Source organism: Danio rerio, chromosome 10 (assembly GCF_052040795.2).
Source record: "Danio rerio strain M-AB ecotype USA chromosome 10, GRCz13ab, whole genome shotgun sequence".
Taxonomy (NCBI): domain Eukaryota; kingdom Metazoa; phylum Chordata; class Actinopteri; order Cypriniformes; family Danionidae; genus Danio; species Danio rerio.
The window spans coordinates 43,740,914-43,762,500 of record NC_141030.1 but is presented as its reverse complement, the minus strand read 5'-3'; the positions used below and the strand labels follow the sequence as shown (position 1 = coordinate 43,762,500).

Below are 21,587 nucleotides of genomic sequence, written 5' to 3'. Positions count from 1 at the left end.
AAAACAGAAATAGGCAAATTATAATTTCACTGGTCTAAAAATAAACTTTTTTTTTCATCCAAAGTTGCTTGCAGGGTTCCCACGCTTTCATAAACAGCAGATTCAAGGGCTTTTTAACCCTTTAACTACCCCACCAAAGAAAAAAAATTGGATTGCATTTCTTAGCTACACTGAAAAAAATGATTCAAAGATGATTCCTTGGATTTACTAAATCTTTTTAAGTGGTTGTAAACTATTTATTTGGGCTGAATTTAAACAAACAAATTAAGTTGAACATTACTATATTGTAATTTGTTTTTTTAAATTAAACACATACAAATTGTTTGCAACAATTTTGCAGACATCATTTTTTTCAGTGTAGTTAACACACTCAATGCATTTTTTTCCAACACATAATTTCTAAAATATCCGCCTCAACCAAAAGGTTAATATTTTCGGTTAATGGTAAAAGTAATGAATACATGTACTATAAAAAATCTGAAAATATGAAGTGTAAGACCAATATATTTAATAACAATCTAAATAAAACATTTTTGAATACTAAATCACTTTTGTTTTTTGAAGTATGGCATAAAATTTTTCAGATTTTCATTTAACATGCGCTTTTCTTTTCTTTTTTCTTCTTTTTTTTTTACAATAAAACGAGTATTTACAATAAAATTGAGTATCTAGAAAAGAGCTATATAAATGTAAGGAATTATTATTATCATTATTATTATTATTATTATTATTATTATTATCATTATTATTATTATTATTATTATTATTATTATTATTAACATTATTATTATTATTATCATTATTATGTAGTGCCATGAACGTCCTTACTGTACTTAACATTTCACTTTTGCTTAAAATTTACATTAAAAATAGAGTAATTTTCAACAATTTTGTTTAAAAAGTCAAGCTCAATTCAATAGGGGTGATCTTCAAAACAGCAGCTCGATGACACAAGCGTACCGGGGTTCAGAAGGAAAAAAGACTGTGTGAACAAAAACCAGCCTAGGAGGTGGCAAGGGGGGACAGTCGAACTTGGGTACGGTCCAGGCAATTGAACCAAGTGTGAAAGCACCCTTAGTTAACTTTATTTGTGCTCGTAGAGAGATTTCATTTGCAGCATTAACCCCTTAAGACATCCGACAATATTACATTTGGCATTTATATAAATAACCCAAAGTACCACAGTACCACTTCTCCAAATAAATATCCCGTCTACTGGCTATCAACTGTATATACTGGCAGTAGCAGGTCTCAGTACTTGATCTGCCATGATAATCAAATCAACAGCAGCAGCAGCAGCAGCAGCAGCGTAGCAGTTCTATTCTGCCAAGACCAAATACATCAACATTGCTATATACATTGAAGGATTCGGATTTATACCTTCCAATCTGTCTCAGAATGGATCAACGATTTTCCTTTTCTCGTCATCCTGTGTCTCATTATTCATAATGAATTGATCTGTTCTTAGTACATCGTCACTTTCCACTTTTTTCCAGAATTGAACACAGAATATTAGAACAATAATAAAAATATATAATAATAATAATAATAATAATAATAATAATAATAATAATAATAATAAACAGAAAAGGGCAAATTATAATTTCACTGGTCTAAATTTATTTTTTTTTCATCCAAAGTTGCTTCCAGGGTTCTCACGCTTTCTAATTAATTTCTAAAATATCAGCCTCAACCAAAAGGTTAATATGTCGGTTTATGGTAAAAGTACAGGAATGAATACATGTACTATTAAAAATCTGAAAATATGAAGTGTAAGACCAATATATTTAAAAAAAAATCTAAATAAAACATTTTTGAATACTAAATCACTTTTGTTTTTTGAAGTATGGCATAAAATTTTTCAGATTTTCATTTAACATGCGCTTTTATTTTATTTATTTTTTTTCAATAAAACCAAAATGAAGTGCATTAGTGCAACAGGATTTTTGTTTGATTTCTTTTTGTAAACCAAGTTGTGCCATTAAAGTTCTTTCTGTACTTAACATTTCACTGTTGCTTAATATTTACATTAAAAATATCAGAGTAATTTTTAAGAATTTTGTTTAAAAAGTCAAGCTCAATTCAAAAGGGGTGATCTTCAAAACAGTTTCAGAAATATTGATAAAATGTGCATTATGTGTTGGTGTTACTGTGCTAGATTTAAGACTTTTAATGGGGGAAATAAGTATTGAACACCACACCATTTGACTTGAAATATTCACCAGATGTTGGGAACAACTACACAAATCCCTATATAAAAAAAAACAAATCTAATTAGTTTACAAATGAAGTTATGTGAAATAAAATTAAATGACACAGGGAAAAATAAAATAAAATTAAAAAATAAAAATAAAATAAAATAAAATTAGGCGTAGTAAGGCAGCAAAAGCCCAGACAGCAGCTGAAATCCGTCCAACATCTATATAAGCAGGAGGATGAAGATGAAACCAGGGTGGGCATTTTAGCAAGACAATGATCCAAAACACAGTTAAGGAAAATGTAGCTCTAGTCCGGATTACGCTATGAAGCTAGATTAGTCTTAATAATTATTCATGCAAAAAAATAAAAATAAAACAAACATGCAGCCAAATTCACATACATGAAACTAAGTTTGCATGCGAAAAAATAAAATAAAAACTGCAATATTTATAAGAAAACAGAAGCTAAGAAAACTGTGCAATTTCCTGTGCAATTTTGCTACATGATAATCTAACATGATTTTGTGAAAGAATTATTTTTTTAATCTTTAGGAACTCCGTTTTCACATAAAAATGGAAAACTTTTAATGCATTTTGGCTATTTTTTCTTTTTTATTAAAGAATACAACATTGCATAAAGTACAATACAGTGCAAAAGAATTTTTTGCATGTTAGTCTATCAGTTTTTAGCTACATTAATGGCTATGAATGCATGTAAAAAACACCCCTGGGACAAATAAAATAATAATAATAATAATAATAAATAAAATCAAAGAAAGAAAAAGGGACAATAAGACAAATAAAGTGGATAAAGAAAGGATTGACCTTGTTCATACAAGAATAGCTCATTTTTAAAGTATTAAAGACATGACAGGAATATAGTTTAAGTCGCAGCGCATATGTTACTTGTTCCATATCACAGAGCTCCCACTTTCTGAAACATTTTGCAACATAAGAAGTACATTTCGAGGGCAAACTTTTAAAAGTGCAGGTTTTTTTTTTTTAACTATACTGCCATTTTCTTGTGTTTGATTATTACGTGCTCAGTCTATAAGCTCCAGTGAGTACCTGACAACCAAAACAACAATGACAGATACAGGACCGTATGAGTGCAGGCACTGTTTCTGTGCTCAATCTGCATCAGCAACTCCCGGCCGGCTACACTGAATACCACAGTCTGAGTTTGAGGATGCAAAACTTTTCTTTTGTTTATCACTTTACTGTGATGTAAAACTGACCCTTGGAAATGACATCTACCTGGACTGGAAACCGCAATTCGAGTCTTTAATCCATTCTGCTGGGTTTTGGTGAACCTAAAGGTTGAAATGAGGAAAAAAAATCCAATTGCACTACTTTCTTTTGCAAATGACACATCAGAGATTGCAGACTATAAAAACCAAAGCCTTCTGAGGGTTTCAATTTTACATTAAGTTAAGCAAAAAGCCTTTTTAAAGGTTACTTTATTATTTATTTGAGATTAATATTGGTGTCTTGAGATTTGGATCAGAAATTCAATGAAATTCTAAAAACCTAAAGAATAAAATGCACATTTTAACACACATTTTCAATGTAAGAAAACATAATATTTAAAAATATATCAAAAAGAATAGAAAATGGATGTTTTTAAAGTAAAAAGTCAGCTTTTCAGAACTTTTACCTTATCTTGTTCCTTTTTCCAAGCTTTAAAGTTTAAACCTTCACCTGCTTTTCAGAGACCAACAGAACTGAAAGAAACACATTTAGAATGTCTTAATGACAATGAACCTTTCGGGTGTACATTAATTTAAGCAAAAAGAATTTAAGAAGGTGGCTTAAAAATGGCTAAAACTCCGCTGTAGGCTATTGGTGTCTGGAAAAACAGAAATTCAATTAATTCAATTCTAAATTCAACTCAAAAATCCTTAAGCATGAAAAGCTTGGTAAAAATGTAAGAAATTTTAAGTTAATTTAGAGGTAAAATTCATCTTTCCAGAACCTTTACCTTCTCTGTTGCGCTGTGGTTCACCAAGCTTTAAACCTCCACCTGCTTTCACGACACCAACAGATCTGGAAAAAAAAAAAGCCCTAAAAAGCCGTGATGAAGGTTACTTTAATTATTGGAGATTAAAAATGGTTAAAACTCTATTGTAGACTATTGGTGTCAGGAAATTTAGTATCAGAAATTCAATTCAATTCTAAAAACCTTAAGAATAAAAAGCTCGGTGGAAATGTATGAACATTTAAAGTTGATTTTGAGGTACAAAGTTGACTTTCCAGAACCTTACTCTGTTACTGTGGTTGAACAAGCTTTGAACCTTCACCTGCTTTTTTGAGACCTACAGAACTGAAAGAAATGCACTAAGAAGGTTTCTTTGTTATTCATTTGAGATTAAAAATAGTTAAAACTCCAATGTAGGCAATTGGTATCTGGAGATTTGGATAGAAAATTCAATCAAATTCTAAAAACCTAAAGAATAAAAGGCTTGAAAATTTAAGAATGTAATTTTCAATAAAAAACATATATTAAATAAATATTTTACAGATTCAGAAAATAGATGTTTTTGAGATAATAGGTCAGCTTTACAGAACCTTTACCTTCTCTGTTGCTCTGTGGTTGAACAAGCTTTAAACCTCCACCTGTTTTCCAGAGACCAACAGAACTAAAAGAAATTACATTAAAAAAGCATTTTAGAAGGTTACTTTATTATTCATTTGAAATTAAAAATGGTTAATATTCAATAAAATTCTAAAAAAAAAGCTTGAGCTTTTCCAGAAACAAACAGAACTGAAAGAAAAAAAAACATTAAGAATGTTATAATAGCAATGAGCCTTTTTGGTTAAGCAAAAAGCTTTAAAAAATGTTACTTTGTTATTCATTTGAGATTAAAAATTGTTAAAACATATTTGGATGCATATTGTCTTTTGGTGTCTGGAAATTAAGGATCAGAAACTCAATTCTAATTTTAAAAACCTTAGGGATAAAAAGCTTGGTGGAAACTTTTTTTTGTCATTTTTGAGGTAAAAAGGCAGGTTTCCAGAACCTTTACCTTCTCTGTTGCTCTGTGGTTGAACAGGATTTAAACCTCCACCTGCTTTCCAGAGACCAACAGAACTGAAATAAACAACAAATTACTGAATTTCATCATCTATAACCACAAACAAAGGCACTTTCTGTACTGTAATAAGTATTTTACTTTTATATTATTCTTGAAATCTGCTATTGCATACTGTAAACATTTGTGGCTCTTATAAAAACTGTAATGATTATCAAATGGATAGTACACCCAAACTTCTGTCATGATTTACTCATCCTCCACTTGTTCCAAAACTCTTTGCATTTCTTTTATCTGTGAAACACAAAGGAAGATATTCTGAAAAATGACAGTAAAAAAAAATAATTAATTGACTATATTTTTTTTTGATAATGGATGTCAGTGGCTGCTTTCCCCATGAATATTCTTCAGAATATCTTGTTCTGTGTTCAAGAAAAGAAATACATTTTTAAAACTTGAGTGTGAGTAAAAAATGGTGAAATTTTCAGTTTTTGGGTGAACTAGCCCTTTAAGATAAATCCATTGCCTTCCATATATTTCTGTTTATAGGTGTCAGTGGCTGCTTTCCCCCTGAATATTCTTCAGAATATCTTGTTCTGTGTTTAGGAGAAGAACGAAATTCATTAGACTTGAGTCTGAGGAAATAGTGGGGAAATGTTCTGCTGAAATGTCTATTTAGGATATATCCATTTCTAATTCGTCAGACCCAATGTTTAGACATGAGCTCTCCTGGCCGTAATGAGGATCTTCTTCGTCTCCTTCCTTTGAGGAAAAAACTTCAGAATATTTTCCCCAAGCTGTGTGGTTTGCCTTTGCAGTATCTCAGTTTCTCTTTAAAGTTTCTGCGTTGGAGTGAAAGCTGTGATCCTCCAGTGGCAGCAGTGACAGACAGAGTGCTCATGTTACCTTGAGCTGCTCTGACCCAATAGAGTTTGAAGTCCCAGCAGTCCACGCCACATTAAAACAGCATAAACCAAAGTGACGCGTGCAGGTAACATTTACCAGCTTCGTCAGTGAGTCAAAGAGGCTTTCCCACTGAAACTATCGCCTGTAAGAAAATAAAATAATACAAAAATAAAATAATAATTACAATAAAACTGAGAAAACAACAGGTAAGTAGTTGATGGATGGGAAAACTGCCACAAAAAGTTCAGTTGTGCATTTCTGCACCAATGCATTTCTGTCAAATTTAAACCAGTTTACATTCTTAAAGGGACAGTTCACACAAAATTAAATTACCTAACCATTTCCTCTCCTTCATGTGCTTATATTATGGCATATTTTAAAGAACGAAGGTTGCTGGCACCCATTGACAGCTAGAAAAGAAATACTTATTAAATCATCGAATGCCAGGTTTTGAACAATTAAATCATAATAATAATTCTCTACATTTATTGGCTTTTCTGGACAATTATAGCACTTTACATATTGGAGGGAGTCTCCTCATCCACCACCAGCGTGCAGCATCCATGTGGATGACACAACGGCAGTTATTTTTGTGCCAGACCGCACACCACACACTAGCTGATTGGCGGAGAGGAGACAAAGTGATGAAGCCAATTATGATACGGGGATGGTTAGGAAGCCATGATGGACAGAGGTCAGCGGGCAAATTTGGTCAGGATGCCCTAGTTAAACCCCCTTTTTTTCTCGAAAGGACATCCTGGTATTTTTAACAACCACAGAGAGTCAGGACCTTAGTTTAACATCTCATTTCAAAGACGGCGCTCACTGAGCAGTAAAGTCCACATCACTATACTGGGGCGTTAGGACCCATGCAGACTGCAGGTTGAGCGTCCCCCGCCTCTCACTAACACCACTTCCAGCAGCAACCTAGCTTTCCAATGTGGTCTCCCCATTCAGGTACTGATCAAGCTTCAGTGGACGATCATGTGTTAGTTGCAAGAGTGAGAAATTAAGGCAGAATTGAATAGCCATCCCTTTAATACACACTCCTGTGCCCACCAAAAAACAATTTGTCCTCATACATTGTTTTAAAAGGTTTTAGTGTTCATAATTTTTCACATACCCTGCTGAAAAATCCAGCTTAAACCAGCCTAGGCTGGATGGCTGATTGACCAGCCTGGTTTTAGAGGGGTTTTGGCCATTTTCAGCCTGGTATTAGTGGGTCAAGCTGGAAAATGACCGGCTAAATCCAGCTTGACACGCCTGGTTTAAGCTGGACATAGGTGGTTTTGGCTGGGCTCCCAGCCTGGTTAGGCTGGTCATCTTCCAGCCTGACCAGCTAAGACAAGGCTGGAAATGGCCAAAACCCCTGTAAAACCAGGCTGGTCAACCAGCTAAAGCCAGCCTAGACTGGTTTACGCTGTTTTTTTCAGTTGGGTAAACTTCATAATGAAAGATAATCTTGTTAATTACAGAGCAAAATATCAACACATCCAATTAAATTCATTTACAACAAACACAAATGCTATAGGGCAGTGGTTCTCAAACTTTTTATCATCAAGTACCACCTCAGAGAAAAAGAGAAAATTTCCCTCCAAGTACCACCAAAATGAGCAGTATTGAAATACAGTAGGCCCAGTAAAGCAACTACAACTCTGCACAGTTAAAAAAAACTTGGCAGATTAGCTTAGAAATATAGGCTATATGTCATATATGGCATATGATATACATCATTTTCGATAAATTTTGAATTGTTTAGCATTTCCATGACATATTTCATTCCTCCGCGTACCTCTCAAAGGAAGCCTGCGTACCACTTATGAGAACCACTGCTATAGGGGATACAGATACTGTATAAACTTAATCAGAAATATCGAGTAGCTGTTTGATTCTTTGAGTGCTATATGGGAATACAACTTCATATTTTACTATTTACTGAATATAAAATTTGGTCAGCAAAATAAATAATCATAAAAGTATGGGTCTGTTTATAGCTAGTACTCTATAATGAAACATAGGTTGTGGTTTCTTGAACAACTTACCTGCTGTTTGACCTCACCTGTTTACAACTTCTGTTTAAATACGAGAAAAGCTGAAAAACTAAGTTCAGCAAACTCAATCAATTTAGTAAATAATATAAGTTTCTCCTTCAATTTCATCATCTTTGTAGAAAAGATACATCTGCTACTACTGGGCATGCGCAATAAAATGTGTCACACTGTACAGCACCGCTACTATCATGAGTAGGTTAAGGTGTAGAAAATTAATAAAACACAGTTTAATGGAGAATTAAAGTAGTATTACAATTAAATAAGTAAAATAAAATCCTCGTTAACTTTTGGCAACAGCTGTATCCCTTTAATCGTATTTACGTTAGGCTACTTGTGCATATAGTGGTAGAATGCGTTCTAAATCGAGTCATTACCCAATTCAGCCTAAGAAAGACAACATTTCTTAATATAAATGTTTAATTTGTACTTTACAAATTCTGTACAGTCTAAAAATGAGAGATAATAACACCTAAATGTGCCATTTTACTCGACGACCCCTCTCAATCACCCGTGCAAATATGATCCAGACATTACCTGAGTGTATACCGCCATCTGCGTCCTGCTTCCTGTAACTGCAGCCACAGGATAACATTTGAGAAGTCAATGAAAATCCTCCAAAAACGGCAACAAATGAGATTTTATTTCCAAAAAATGGGTGTAATGAAAGCAGTATCCGACAGAAGACCCTATTTAAACACACTACGGTTTCATTACCGCACACTGACTTGATCCAGTAAGCAATAAAACATTACTAACGTGAAAAACAAGGGATAATAAAAGGAAATCATTCAAAATGATGAGTTAAATTCAATAAATGTCAACTTTTTAGATATATATTTTTTTAAACGAAGCTATTTGCCAGGATAACAAAGAACAAAGCAGCAGGGATGTCAACAGCTTTAGCACACTCTCAAGCATTCACACAAGTTTTTATCCAAATGTGTGAATCCGAGATCCTAAAAGCACTGCACATCAGGTTCAAGATTAGCTTGTGGACGTCTTATTGCCATTTTCAACAATTTTTTTCTTCTCCTTGGCTTTGAAAACACTCGTTCTGTAAAACTGCAGTTCTTTAATGCTCTCCTGGATGTCGTCCAGCGCTCTAAAAATTCAAACAGACACAACATTATTCAGAGATTAGACAAAACTGTTCTTCCTTCGGTTACAATATTTATGCAGGACATCAAAGGATCCCTTGCAATGCTCATGTCATGTCATGTTGTAGAAGAAAAAAGAAAAAAGAAAAAAAAAAACAGCTGTGAGATGCACACTGACCTGTGAGAGGATTTTTTTTGCGGTGCGAGATTGTACTCCTCTGGATACCACCGTCTGGAAAAACAGAAAGAAATAAAGTAGAAAATGCTTTTGAAAAAGTTTTTTTTAATTGACAATTGTAATTAAAAAAAAACTAAAACATATTAAAAAAATGTGCAAATACAAATAATTTCCACACACAAGTCCTGTTCAACTTTACTTGCCATAATAAATTGAAATATTTTGCACAGAAATCAACAGAATTATGACTAATATTCATGAATAAAGAGCATGAAAATAGTTCAAAAGTACACAAATACCAATAAAAGTATTTTAACCAATAAAAAGGGGTGGACAATTTTTGGTTGGTTTCAAAAGGACATTAATAACAGCACAATAGCGACACAAACTGTTAATTATTATTACTTATAACAATTGTTATTATTACTACTTAAAAAGTAGCCTAGAGCTCCATCTGCTGTTAAAAAACTAGCCCAGACAGCAGTCCGCTGTTACAGAACTAGCCCAGAGCCTCATCTGCTGTTAAAAAACCAGCCCAGAGAGCAGTCTGCTGTTAGGAAACTAGCATAGAGCGCCATCTGGTGTTATAAAACTAGCCTAGAGCATCATCTGCTGTAAAAAACTAGCCTAGAGCGCCATCTGGTGTTAAAAACCAGCCTAGCAAATCATCTGCTGTTAAAACTAGCCTAGAGAGCAGTCTGCTGTTAAAAACTAGGCTAGAGCACCATCTGCTGTTAAAAACTAGGCTAGAGCACCATCTGCTGTTAAAAACTAGGCTGGAGCACCATCTGCTGTTAAAAACTAGCCTAGAGCACCATCTGCTGTTAAAAACTAGGCTAGAGCACCATCTGCTGTTAAAAACTAAGCTAGAGCACCATCTGCTGTTAAAAACTAGGCTAGAGCACCATCTGCTGTTAAAAATTAGCCTAGAGAGCAGTCTGCAGTTAAAAACTCGCCTAGAGCACCATCTGCTGTTAAAAAAAGTAAAATAAAACTGGCCTAGGGTGAGCATAGAGCGCCATCTGGTGTTATTAAACTAGCCTAGAGCATCATCTGCTGTTAAAAACTAGCCTAGAGCGCCATCTGGTATTAAAAACTAGCCTAGCGCATCATCTGCTGTTAAAACTAGCCTAGAGCACCATCTGCTGTTAAAAACTAGCCTAGAGCACCATCTGCTGTTAAAAAACTAACCTAGAGTCCCATTCGCGGTTAAAAACTAGCCTTGGGCACCACAAGCTGTTAAAATCCAACTTAGTGCATCACCTGCTGTTAAAAACTTGCCTAGTGTGCAGTTTGCTGTTAAAAAAACCAGCCTAGAGGATCATCTCTTAAAAATTGCCTGGAACGTCATCTGCTGTTGAAATGCTATCCTACAGCACCGTCTGCTGTTAAAAACTAGCCTAGAGCACCATCTGCTGTAAAAAACTAGCCGAGAGAGCGGTCTGCTGTCGAAAAAAAATATCCTAGAGTCCGATCTGCTGTTAAAAACTAGCCTTAAGAGCCATCTTCTGTTAAAAACTAGCCTTGGGCACCACAAGCTGTTAAAATCTAACTTAGTGCATCACCTGATGTTAAAAACTATCCTAGAGCATCATCTTTTGGTAAAAACTAGCCTAGCGTGCAGTTTCCTGTTAAAAAACTAGCCTTGAGCATCATATGTTAAAAATTTGCCAGGAGCGTCATCTGCTGTTAAAAATGAGCCTAGAGCATCATCTATTGTATAAAAAAAAAATATATACTCCCCTAGAGTGCCATCTGCTGTAAAAACTAGACTAGAGCACCATCTTCTTTTAAACAAGAGAGCCTAAAGCTCCAACTTTAGGCAAAACTAGCCTAGAGCGCCATCTGCTGACAAAAAATAGCCTAGGGTGCCGCAAGCTGTTAAAAACTAGCCAAGGGCATTGCAAGCTGTTAAAATCTAGCTTAGAGCGCCATCTGCTGTAAAAAAAATAGCCTAGAGCACCATGTGCTGTTAAAAAAACTAGCCTAGAGTGCCATCTGCTGTAAAAAAAACTAGCTTAGAGCACTGTTTTCTGTTAAAGAGTAATCTAGGGTGCTGCAAGCGGTTTTAAAACTAGTCTAGAGCATCATCTGCTGTTAAAAACTAGCCTAGATCGCCATCTGCTGTTAAAAACTAGCCTTAAACATAAGCCCCTTTCACACATACAAACCTTTCCGGAAAATTGCCGGCAATTTTCCGGAAAGGTTGAATGTGTGAACAGGTCCTTTTTGAAAATACCGGTAAATTCGTTCTGGCTTTTTTCCGGAAAGAGAAGTTGTAACATTACCGGCAATTTGCCAGAATGCTGCGCTGTGTGAATGCAGAAGGAAGATTGCCGTAATAAGCGCGTTCACGTCTAGAACGTGCTGAAGTGAGACGTCTGCTTTAGCCAATCACAACAGTCAGACGCATTTACGTCCGCGCGGTTTGTGAGAATAAAAGCCTTTGAATATTTTTCCAGACACATTTAGCTGCTAGAAGTTAGTCAGATCACGTTTATATGTTCTTCTTAATGCCAACTGTGTAAATAATCATCGATGAGATGCTTATGATAAGCCGTTGTTTGTTTACCTTCAAGCTTTGCGTGTGCCTGTGAAACAGCCTGTGAGCGCCTGCACACGCACATATTATGAACATCTCGACATGCGAAAGTGATCCTGCGAAAGTTGTTCACAATATTGATCATCCACAGAGTTTGTAATTTAGTCAAATGTGTACAAATACAAGCGCAGCCGTTTAAAGCTCATTTGTGGTGAATGATGTCAGAATTTACCGGTATTTTGGAATGGATGTGTGAATGCTCTTTTCCGGAAAAATTCCGTAACGTCCTCGCCTGTGTGAACAGCGCTTTTTTGAATATACCCGTAAAGTCGTTCCGGAAATTTTCCAGATATGTACCGGTATCACTGTGTGAAAGGGGCTAGTGTCTACTGCTAACCACTTAGGTCAGAATTGATTAAAGATAGAACAGTGATGCATTTTGAAAATAATTCGACACTTGATTCTTTGACTTTATTGCACAACATTAATAAAAACACATGACTTGGTCAATGGGGTTAAACCTGAATGGATAACCGTACCTGGAGAGCTCTTTAATGGTGCTCACATCTATGATGCGATAGTGCAGGTGGTGCATGAACTGAGGCATGTATTTATCCAGAAACTTCTTGTCGGCGTGAACAGAGTTCCCTGTGGATGAACAAACACACATACCGCGGCTTCAAACCTGCAACATGCAAGAGAATAACGCTGACAGCAGTGTGGTAGTTTACCTGCGAGAGGACACACTCCGGGCGGTGTGTGCTGTCGAATGAATGACAGAAACTCGTACTCTGCCTGCTGGAGAGTGATGTGACTGTCCCTGACTGCCTGTGTTAACCCTGACTGACACAAGAACAATCACACGACATGCATCAAACACAGTTCAGGCAAACAAGACACACTCAGCAGGTGCATCACTTTGGGCTGCACAATATGTGGTTTCAGCATTCAGCGATACTGCAATGCGATCATTCGCAATAGCCACATCGGATATGCAATGTTGAATTTGGATTAAAATTGATCAATTGCATGTGTTCTTAAGGCCTGGATGTTGAAAGCATTCAGGCATAACAAATTGTACCTTAAAGGTTCACGAAACCCTCGAGTACTTTTTTTGAGATGTTAACAGATTTGTGTGTGTTGAGCATCAGTTAAGACAACGTTAGCACCTGTTAGCTTTAATTGTGGGGAAAAACTGGACAATTTTGAGCTTTAGTCAGCCAATTTTTAGCTTCCGGGTTTAAAATGATTTCTGGAGCGGGATCAAAATCAAAAACTGATGAGCCAGTTTCTCATTATTATTCATAGCGGAGTGTTCTTATCCTATGAGAAGGGCTTTTTAATTATTCATGACTGCGCGTGCTTTCCGAAGGCAAGGCAGACATGCTAGTGCCAAGCTGTGAGATCCTACGTTGATGACTGAGAAAGACACATCCACGGACCCATGGCACACAGTATTTAGCCGTTCATGAAGGGTCGTATGTGTTTGTTTCCATAATCCACGGGGTTTGTTGCATGTTTTTTCCCGCGATGCTGTCAGGACCAATACAGCAAAGCTGTTTGTGTGCAGCAAACATTTTTGACGGGAGAGCAGTACGAGAATTGGAGGATAGCGGACGTTGTCTTTTATCAGGAGTTCGTTCACATTTAGACACATCGCCATGCTGCTGTTTTTGCCAAAATCCTCTAGATTACCAACAGGGCTAAGGGTTGAAACAGGCAGGGCAAGACACCTGCTGCACTGAATCTGCATTCAGACCCAGGGATTGAGGGAAAAGTTCTCATTTAGGGTTTATATGAACACGATTATCTTTATAAGGATATAAATTGTGGTTATCTGTATATGAAATTACAAATGACAAATGTAGCAGGGCATTAAAATACTGTTTATTTCTTTGCTTTTTAACTTTGTAAACTATAAAATCACGCGTCTCCACACGGTTTGTGTATCATTTTGTGAGCTAACTGACAACAGTTGTTCGCTCCCCTCCTTTTCCCCTACACTGCAGGCCACGCCCACTCTTGTCCTTTGCTCGTGGAGCTCCATGCCCATTATCATGCATCTTTGAAAAAATTCTGAGGTAGACCTGAACCAAAAGTGGGGGGTGTCATGGCCCTTTAAAAATGCAGTGTGTAAATTTGACACCAAGTGGCTGAATTAGGTATTGCACAACTGGTTCAAAACACATGCAAGTGCAGGTTGCCAGACTGACGACACCAACAGCAGTGTGCCTGACTATCGAGTCTAAAGGCTGACTTAAACCATGTTCTAAATAAAAGCAAAAGCTTGTGATAGAAGAAATATTTTCCCTATTAAAAGAAGTTTTACGGGGTTACACTGTAACCTTTTGTGTGTTCGTAATATTTATATTGCTTGCTAATTAATGTAATAATGTAATGTATTTTTTATTTATTGCCATGTCAGCAACCAAGGCTATTTTTATGGAACGAACATTTCAATAATAAATAAACAAGTAAGAACAACAAACAAATAGATGCACAAGTTAAATATGATTTTTAGTGTTAATGCATGATAAGAATTCTAAAAAAATTGTTCTGGTGTCACTTTGCTAAAAATGTCCTTAATAGAGTTCATGTCATAAAAAACTCTTATAGTATCATTAAAAGCAGGACAGTCCAGTAAAATGTTACAGTACATTGTTTACAGTAAGAGGAGTTTTGCAGGAAAAACATTGAGTGGGGTCTTCATCTTTAAGTAAAAAGGCGTGAGTCAATCTTGTATGCCCAATACGACATCTGGTAAAAAATAACTTGATCAAATCGAGTCTTAAAATTCTGTTTGAGATTTCAGGTTGGACTTTATGTGATTTATTATTTTCCAATGCATCCCATTCCTCTTGCCACTTATTTAAAATGTAAACGTTGATAAAAGGTCTCATCTCTGATGGAGGAATTTGGCATTTGTTCACAACTTACTTCAAAGCATCTTCAGCAGCTGCCTTAGCTCACTCATTTCCTGACATGTCCAGGAATCCACCAAAAAATGATGTAATAAAACTGATGCTTGCTAATTAATAACCTCAAGTGGAACTCTGCTTCTCATTTCGGAGTGTGCTACAGTCCACTGGATGTCGCATTTCGGTTTTAGACGAATATTTTGAGAGCGCTCCTGACTTAACTGAATGAATGAAATATGCTCATTTCCATGAAGACAATCCAGGGTGCTGAAATATAATTGGCTAAACTGGCCCACTGCCCTGGGTTAAAAGAACCAAAAAAAGACAGCCGTTCAGGCATGTAACGCACATTTTCAAAGCAGAATATCTGACATCGGCATTGTTTTTCAGATAAACAACTTGACTTTTTTTGAAAAATCTGAAAACATATTATGCTATTTTTATGCTTAAGAAAAAACTTACATACAGCTCCTTTATAACAATTAAAAAGTATTCAAATACTTTTATTATTCAATAACTGTAACTGAATACTCAAACCAATAGAAAATTCTGTTTGTTTCTATTGTAAATTTTCTTAATTGTATTTAAGTATGCTTTTTATTATTAAATAATAATTATAAATAGATTTTTTTTTTTTTAATGCAGATGCACTTCCCTACAAAATCATCCCAATCAATCTAAAATTATACATTCTTTGCAAATAGAGATACTCGAGTCATCTGGTGTAACTGTATTTATTTAGCAAAATAACGCACGTTAGGTTTTTCCAAGATCATGCAGCTCTATAGCGTCAATCTGTACTCACTTTCCCATGATGCTCTTTGCACCAGTCTGACATGCCGTCAAGTAGATCGTCTGGTTGGTTGATGATCAGATTTGGCCCCTAGTAAGCATGTGCAATGGCAGTTTAAATTAGTGTAAGAGACATTAAAAGAAATAAAGTACAAAAGTCACAGTCACAAACAAGGTTTATACAGGTGTTACGTCAAATTGAAGACTTTTTAAGACTATTAGGAATGAAATTTCAGATTCATACAAAGCTAAACGCAATTTTTCTAATATAAATTCATGAAAATAAAGTCATGCTGCAGTGGAAAAAGAATTAATATTTTGTCTGACTCCCATGAGCTTGGAGGACTGCACCCGTACATCTCTGCAATGACTCAAATCACTTATTAATGAAGTCATCTGGAATGGCAAGGAAAGCGTTCTTGCAGGACTCCCAGAGTTCATCAAGATTCTTTGGATTCATCTTCAATGCCTCCTCCATCTTACCCCGGACATGCTCAATAATGTTCATATCTAGTGACTGGGCTGGCCAATCCTGGAGCATCTTAATCTTTGCTTTCAGGAGCTTTGATGTGGAGGCTGAAGTATAAAAAGGAGCGCTATCCTGCTGTGGTTTGTAATGTAATGGGCAGCACAAATGTCTTGATACCTCAGGCTGTTGATGTTGCCATCCACTCTGCAGATTTCTTGCATGCCCCCATATTGAATGTAATCCCAAACCATGATTTTGCCTTCAACAAACTTGACTGATTTCTATGAGAATCTTGGGTTTCTTCTGCAGTATTTGTGATGATTGGGATGCAGTTCAACAGATGATTCATCAGAAAAATCTTCAGCCACTTTTCCAAATGATCAACTAGAAGTCAAGTTATTATTTGTTGCTCTTAAAACTGGGATCGACGACAATAATGTAGTCAAGTGGTGTATAAAATATCTGCATATTTTGCAGTAAACTTGAAATATTTTAGCTTTTTCAAAGTTATATTTCTCTGCCAATTTTAATTCAAGCGTGTTATTTGCAATTCTTCATATCTTTGAGGTTCTTTCACCATTAAAGCTGTTAAGTTCACAGTCTGCAACAGAACTTTTACAAGTAACTTTACCTACAACTGGTTATTTTAAACGTTAAAGAGTTCTGAGTCGAATACATTCAATGGAATCGATTCTAAATCTGACTCTTGATTCTCAACTCCTCTGAATCTATGAATGAGTTTTTAATATCAACTCCCTGCCCTGTGTCTCACCATTATGATGTGCTGCATGAAGGAACAAAGGATTCTTGATGAACATTCTTTTGGACAGTGAGTGTTTAAGTCTTCACCCTAATCTCTCATGCTATGTGAAGATGAGAGCGAAGTCGATTCTGTTAAATTTCACATTTACATTTTACAGTCCTTTGGTACTAAATTTGTTGTGCTTTATTTATAAACTTATAAATAAGTTTTGATTCCCTAAAACTAACAAACATGAACTAAAATCCACATCATCTCACGCTGACTGTATGGCATTTGTGCAGGTACAATTTTGCACCATGAGAAATATAAATCACTCACTTCTGCAATGACATTCAGGTCAGAGTCTGTAACAATGCAAGCCATTTCAATAATCTGGTCCTTTTCGATATCCAGTCCTGTCATCTGGAACAGAAAGTACAATGATAGTGTTATGCACAACTAGAAAATCATCTTTTATTTAACTGCACAATCAACATGAGGACACCATTCGCAAAGAGTTCCTGTTCAACAACTCCTGTGAGCACAGATCCTAAATGAGATTGTGCTTGTTGTTTGAGTTTTGCCTATAGTTTGAATTTGTATTTTTACTGGTATAGGCCTTTAACATCAGGCCTAGAGGTTTTCAATCAAAACTAGCCATTGGGACAATTTGGGAACATTAAGAATGAGACATTATTGATAATATCCCTTGTTGTGAAATATGTTAAAAATTAAGTGAAAAAAAATGAGTTACTATTATATTTGACTTTTTCAAAAGCCCTTTATACTGTAATTTTATTACATGTTCAAACCGAACAAATTTGGAGATAAAGATTTGTTTGACAACTATTTTTTTTTTAAGAAACACAACTACTCCTGTTAATTCCTTAACTAAGTACAGTGGCGTAGCGCGAAATGCGGAGGCCACCCTGCAGGGATCACTGAAAGGGCCCCCAGTTGGGGAGGTGGGGGGGAGGGCAACGCGGGGAAGTGATCACAAATTGAGGAGAGGGGAAGGAAGGCGGGGTGGAGCGACAACGCGGGGAAGCGGCGACAAAGTGGCGAGAGCGTCAAAGTAGCCAGAAGTTATTCATTTTCAATGAGAACCGGCGGCGAGGAACCGCGCGGCGCGTCTTCTCCTGTGTGGACGTTGAGGAGAGTTGAAATCAAGTCAACTTTATGGTAATGAGCTATGACGTGGTTCAGCGGCAAGCAATCAGAATGAAGTATTCCACCGCTTGAGAGGAGTTCAGAGAACTAAGACCTGTGAACTTTGGTTCCGACCACAGTTGTTTTCAAGAGTTTGATTATTGTGGTTGCCGGATTTTCACGACGACGCGAGGCCCCCCCCTGCGGGGCGTGCCCTGCCGGCCCGCTACGTCACTGACTAAGTATTGTGCAACAGAAGAAAGGTTTGTTTCAGTTTTTACAGTTTGAGGCATTTATATCAAATGCTCATTGATTGATGAGGATAAATTAGTCTGTACTAAAAACACAGAATATGCTATGGGCATTTTTCACAATAATAATACTAACACTAGAATGTCAGTCCCTAATTAATAGACCAAATGTTTAGATATAATATGTTTTAGAAATAATACTCAGAGAGTCTGTGACTTAAATTCACAGATTATCAAAATAGTCTACATCCATGTTAATGTATTTAATTAATAGTGAAACGAGTGGAATGCACATTCAAGAAACAGCATTGTGTCATGAAAGGAGCATGAGATGTCATAAATTGAAGGTGTACCATTTCTCTGAAATTTTAAGGCTAATAAAAATACACAAAATTATAGACAATATTATATTAGAGTTATTGAGAATGTCAAATATAAAACACTTTGAAATATGCTGATTAGAACATTTGTAAAAAATAATAATAATAAAAATAAAAAACAAGCAGGTCGATGATGATTTAATTAATCTAAATCATATCCATATATGTTTTGAAAAAAAAAAATGCTATGCAGATCTCAGGTCTAAAATGGGTGTTATTATTACCATTTAGAACTTTTTATATAATGTTAGTTATTGTATACACTACCTATCTATCCAGGTTTTAAGAACAACAAATAATAACTTGACCTCTAGTTGATCATTTGGTATCAGAAGTGGCTTATATGAAAGGCAAAGGCCTCTAGAGTATGCTAATTTTACCAAAACAAAATAGGATTATGCCTTGATTTATTTTTTTTATTTTATTAGGACAGTAAGGTCTGACTTTGCTTAATAATGTACAGTATAGAATATAAAGTCATGCTGCAGTGGAAAAAGAATAAATATTGTTTATGACTCCCATGAGCTTGGAGGACTGTATTCATACATCCCTGCAATGACTCAAATCCCTTCATCAAGATTCTTTGAATTCATCTTCAATGTCTCCATCTTACCCCAGACATGCTCAATAATTATAATATAAAAATGATAAGAATATGATAATTAAATATAGAAATATAATCATGTCTGGTGACTGGGCTGGTCAATCCTGGAGCAGCTTGACCTTCTTTGCTTTCAGGAGCTTTGATGTGGAGGCTGAAATATGAGAAGGAGCGCTATCCTGCTGAAGAATTTGCCCTCTCCTGTGGTTTGTAATGTAATGGGCAGCACAAATATCTTGATACCTCAGGCTGTTGATGTTGCCATCCCCACTGCAGATCTCTCGCACACTCCCATACTGAATGTAACCCCAAACCATGATTTTTCCTTCACCAAACTTGACTGATTTCTATGAGAATCTTGGGTCCAGTAGTTCTGCAGTATTTATGAGGATTGGGATGCAGTTTAACAGATGAGTCATCAGAAAAATCCATCTCCTGCCACTTTTTTTAACTAATCAACTAGAAGTCAAGTTACTTTTTGTTGCTCTTACAACTAAGATCATTGACAAGACTTTTTTCAGGTACTTTACAAAGTTGTATGGGTGTGTAAAGTTGGTTATTTGCTCATTCTGACTTTCTCCTAATATAATTTTAGAAACTCTGCTAATTCTAAACAATGTTGGGGAAATCATACAAGCATCCAATGACTATCAAAGTGAAACATTGCTTACAGTCACTTAAACAGTGTAAGTTAATGGTGTTTTGAGGTCATATTTACATGCAATTATTTACAAAGTAGCATGTCACAACTTGTCACTGTTCAAAAATTAACGAATGTGCGAATATAAAACCAATCTTACCTAAATTTCAAAGCTCTTGCAAATTCAATCTGCACAGACTTGCTGTCAAACTGTGATTTCTAACCGTACAGGTGCGTTTATATCAAATACTGTTACTGTTAAAGCACCATCTTAAAAACAGAATCAGTACAATGGTGTAAAATTGAAGTAATGCGTCGTTTATTGTGTTAATTATCCGCTGTTTACCTCCAGATCCACCCAGACCATCCGTTGAGCTTGGATCTGAGACATCTTCCTGCTGGGTGCTCGTCTTCTTGACATCAAACCCTTGGATGGCACAGAGCTACGTGCACTGAAATGAGAGAAGTTGTGGGCTGGAAACACTGGTGAGCAAAGTTTAACCCGTTGTGAAAACACACAGACTCGAGTCAGCGCCCTGAATGCAGAAACACACGGCACCGCTCTCCACATGTGTGCCGCTTGTTCGCTCGCTGCCGTCTTGCAAACACAAGTGTCGCAAATACAAGGGCGGCGCAACAGTGCAGGCAGATTAGCGGCAGACTGATAGATCCGTGAACTGCATGTAAACAGATTATGCGATTTAAGTTCATTGGTTAACTCTGCTTCTGTACTGAATGCGATGATACAGTTTAGTGTTTTTAAAACACATCTTATGGAAGATTCTGTTAATTATTTGGGTCAATTTTATAGAATTGTTTTTGTGTGATAGTGTAAATTATAATTAATATCAATAATTATGGTAACGTTTAGCATACCAAACATATATATGCAAAATGATCGCATACTTATCAAGATATATTATTAAATTATCTTAAAGAATGTCTGATCATAATATGTTTTATATTTGAAATATTTTAAAACGAGACAATAAGTAATTTTTTTTTACTGTGTATAAATATTTAAAATAGCAATGGATTTATTTTAACAAGATATAAATATACAAATTAAAATAGTTAACATATATTATAGGGACTTATACAAATATTGTACTGTGACTATTTATTGTATAAACACTGTTCTTACATTTAATATGCCTTAGGTATGTTAAATAACTATAGGAAAATGTATTTTTTACAGACAATAACATGTGACATTGTATCGACAAATATTTGTTATTGTTAAAATTATCTTCCCAAAATTTCCTGTCTATGGCCAATAGATTATATAGCAACATTAAAGCTTTTATAATCTGTAAACTAAAGTTAAAATAAAATCTTTTACGGGATAAATAGATTTGTAGTGTGTATATATTATTTATATATAATTTATATATATAAATTCTGGGAGTTTTCCGGAAACAGAACAAAACGGGACATGGGTTTGAAATACCGGAGACTCCTGGGAAAAACGGGAGTGTTGGCAGGTATGCCACCAGTCTGAACAGTTGATACAAGGCAGGATAGATCCATGCTTTCATGTTGTTGATGACAAATTCTGACCCTACCATTTGAATTTAGCAGCAGAGATCGAGACTCAGACCAGGCTACGTTTCTCCAATCTTCTATTGTCCGATTTTGGAG

The 21,587-nt window shown here is 35.7% G+C and overlaps 1 protein-coding gene and 1 long non-coding RNA gene across 9 annotated transcripts in view; both read right to left on the bottom strand.

Moving 5' to 3' along the window:
* The window catches only part of LOC141376459 (uncharacterized), a 32,308-nt gene extending 23,547 nt beyond the window's left edge, over window positions 1-8,761 (bottom strand). For 2 of the 7 annotated variants that reach the window (XR_015501644.1, XR_015501640.1), the window contains exons 1-9: window positions 8,179-8,293; window positions 5,937-6,278; window positions 5,757-5,826; window positions 5,462-5,652; window positions 5,225-5,289; window positions 4,773-4,837; window positions 4,180-4,244; window positions 3,856-3,922; window positions 3,456-3,511 (exon numbers count right to left, since the gene is read on the bottom strand). This is a non-coding gene — a long non-coding RNA (uncharacterized LOC141376459). Of the gene's footprint in view, window positions 1-3,436; window positions 3,512-3,855; window positions 3,923-4,179; window positions 4,263-4,772; window positions 4,838-5,224; window positions 5,290-5,371; window positions 5,653-5,756; window positions 5,827-5,936; window positions 6,279-8,178; window positions 8,690-8,721 lie in introns of those variants that run through there. The other 5 variants (XR_015501645.1, XR_015501641.1, XR_015501642.1 and 2 more) reach the window with 5 other exon arrangements.
* A 45-nt stretch (window positions 8,762-8,806) lies between these two features.
* rexo2 (RNA exonuclease 2) lies at window positions 8,807-20,612 on the bottom strand. 2 transcript variants are annotated; one of them, NM_200744.2, is made up of 7 exons: window positions 20,293-20,612; window positions 17,265-17,348; window positions 15,728-15,805; window positions 12,736-12,847; window positions 12,544-12,652; window positions 9,463-9,516; window positions 8,807-9,289 (listed from the first exon to the last, which is right to left on the bottom strand). In NM_200744.2, the coding sequence occupies exons 1-7, from the start codon at window positions 20,515-20,517 to the stop codon at window positions 9,172-9,174; spliced, it is 780 nt and encodes a 259-aa protein (NP_957038.2). In that variant the 5' UTR covers window positions 20,518-20,612; the 3' UTR covers window positions 8,807-9,171. The 2 variants fall into 2 exon arrangements, with proteins under 2 accessions (NP_957038.2, XP_087125153.1); XM_087269027.1 differs by lacking the exons at window positions 12,544-12,652; window positions 12,736-12,847 and having other exon boundaries at window positions 20,293-20,524.
* Window positions 20,613-21,587: the final 975 nt, after the last annotated feature.

Bases quoted from the DNA above. Each gene is read 5' to 3' on its own strand.
- rexo2 (NM_200744.2), bottom strand. From the start codon at position 20,517: ATGTGGAGAGCGGTGCCGTGTGTTTCTGCATTCAGGGCGCTGACTCGA. The intron at 17,349-20,292 runs GTAAACAGCGGA...TTTCTGTTCCAG, and splicing joins TGGTCTGGGTGGATCTGGAG to ATGACAGGACTGGATATCGA. The intron at 15,806-17,264 runs GTGAGTGATTTA...CATGCTTACTAG, and splicing joins ACCTGAATGTCATTGCAGAA to GGGCCAAATCTGATCATCAA.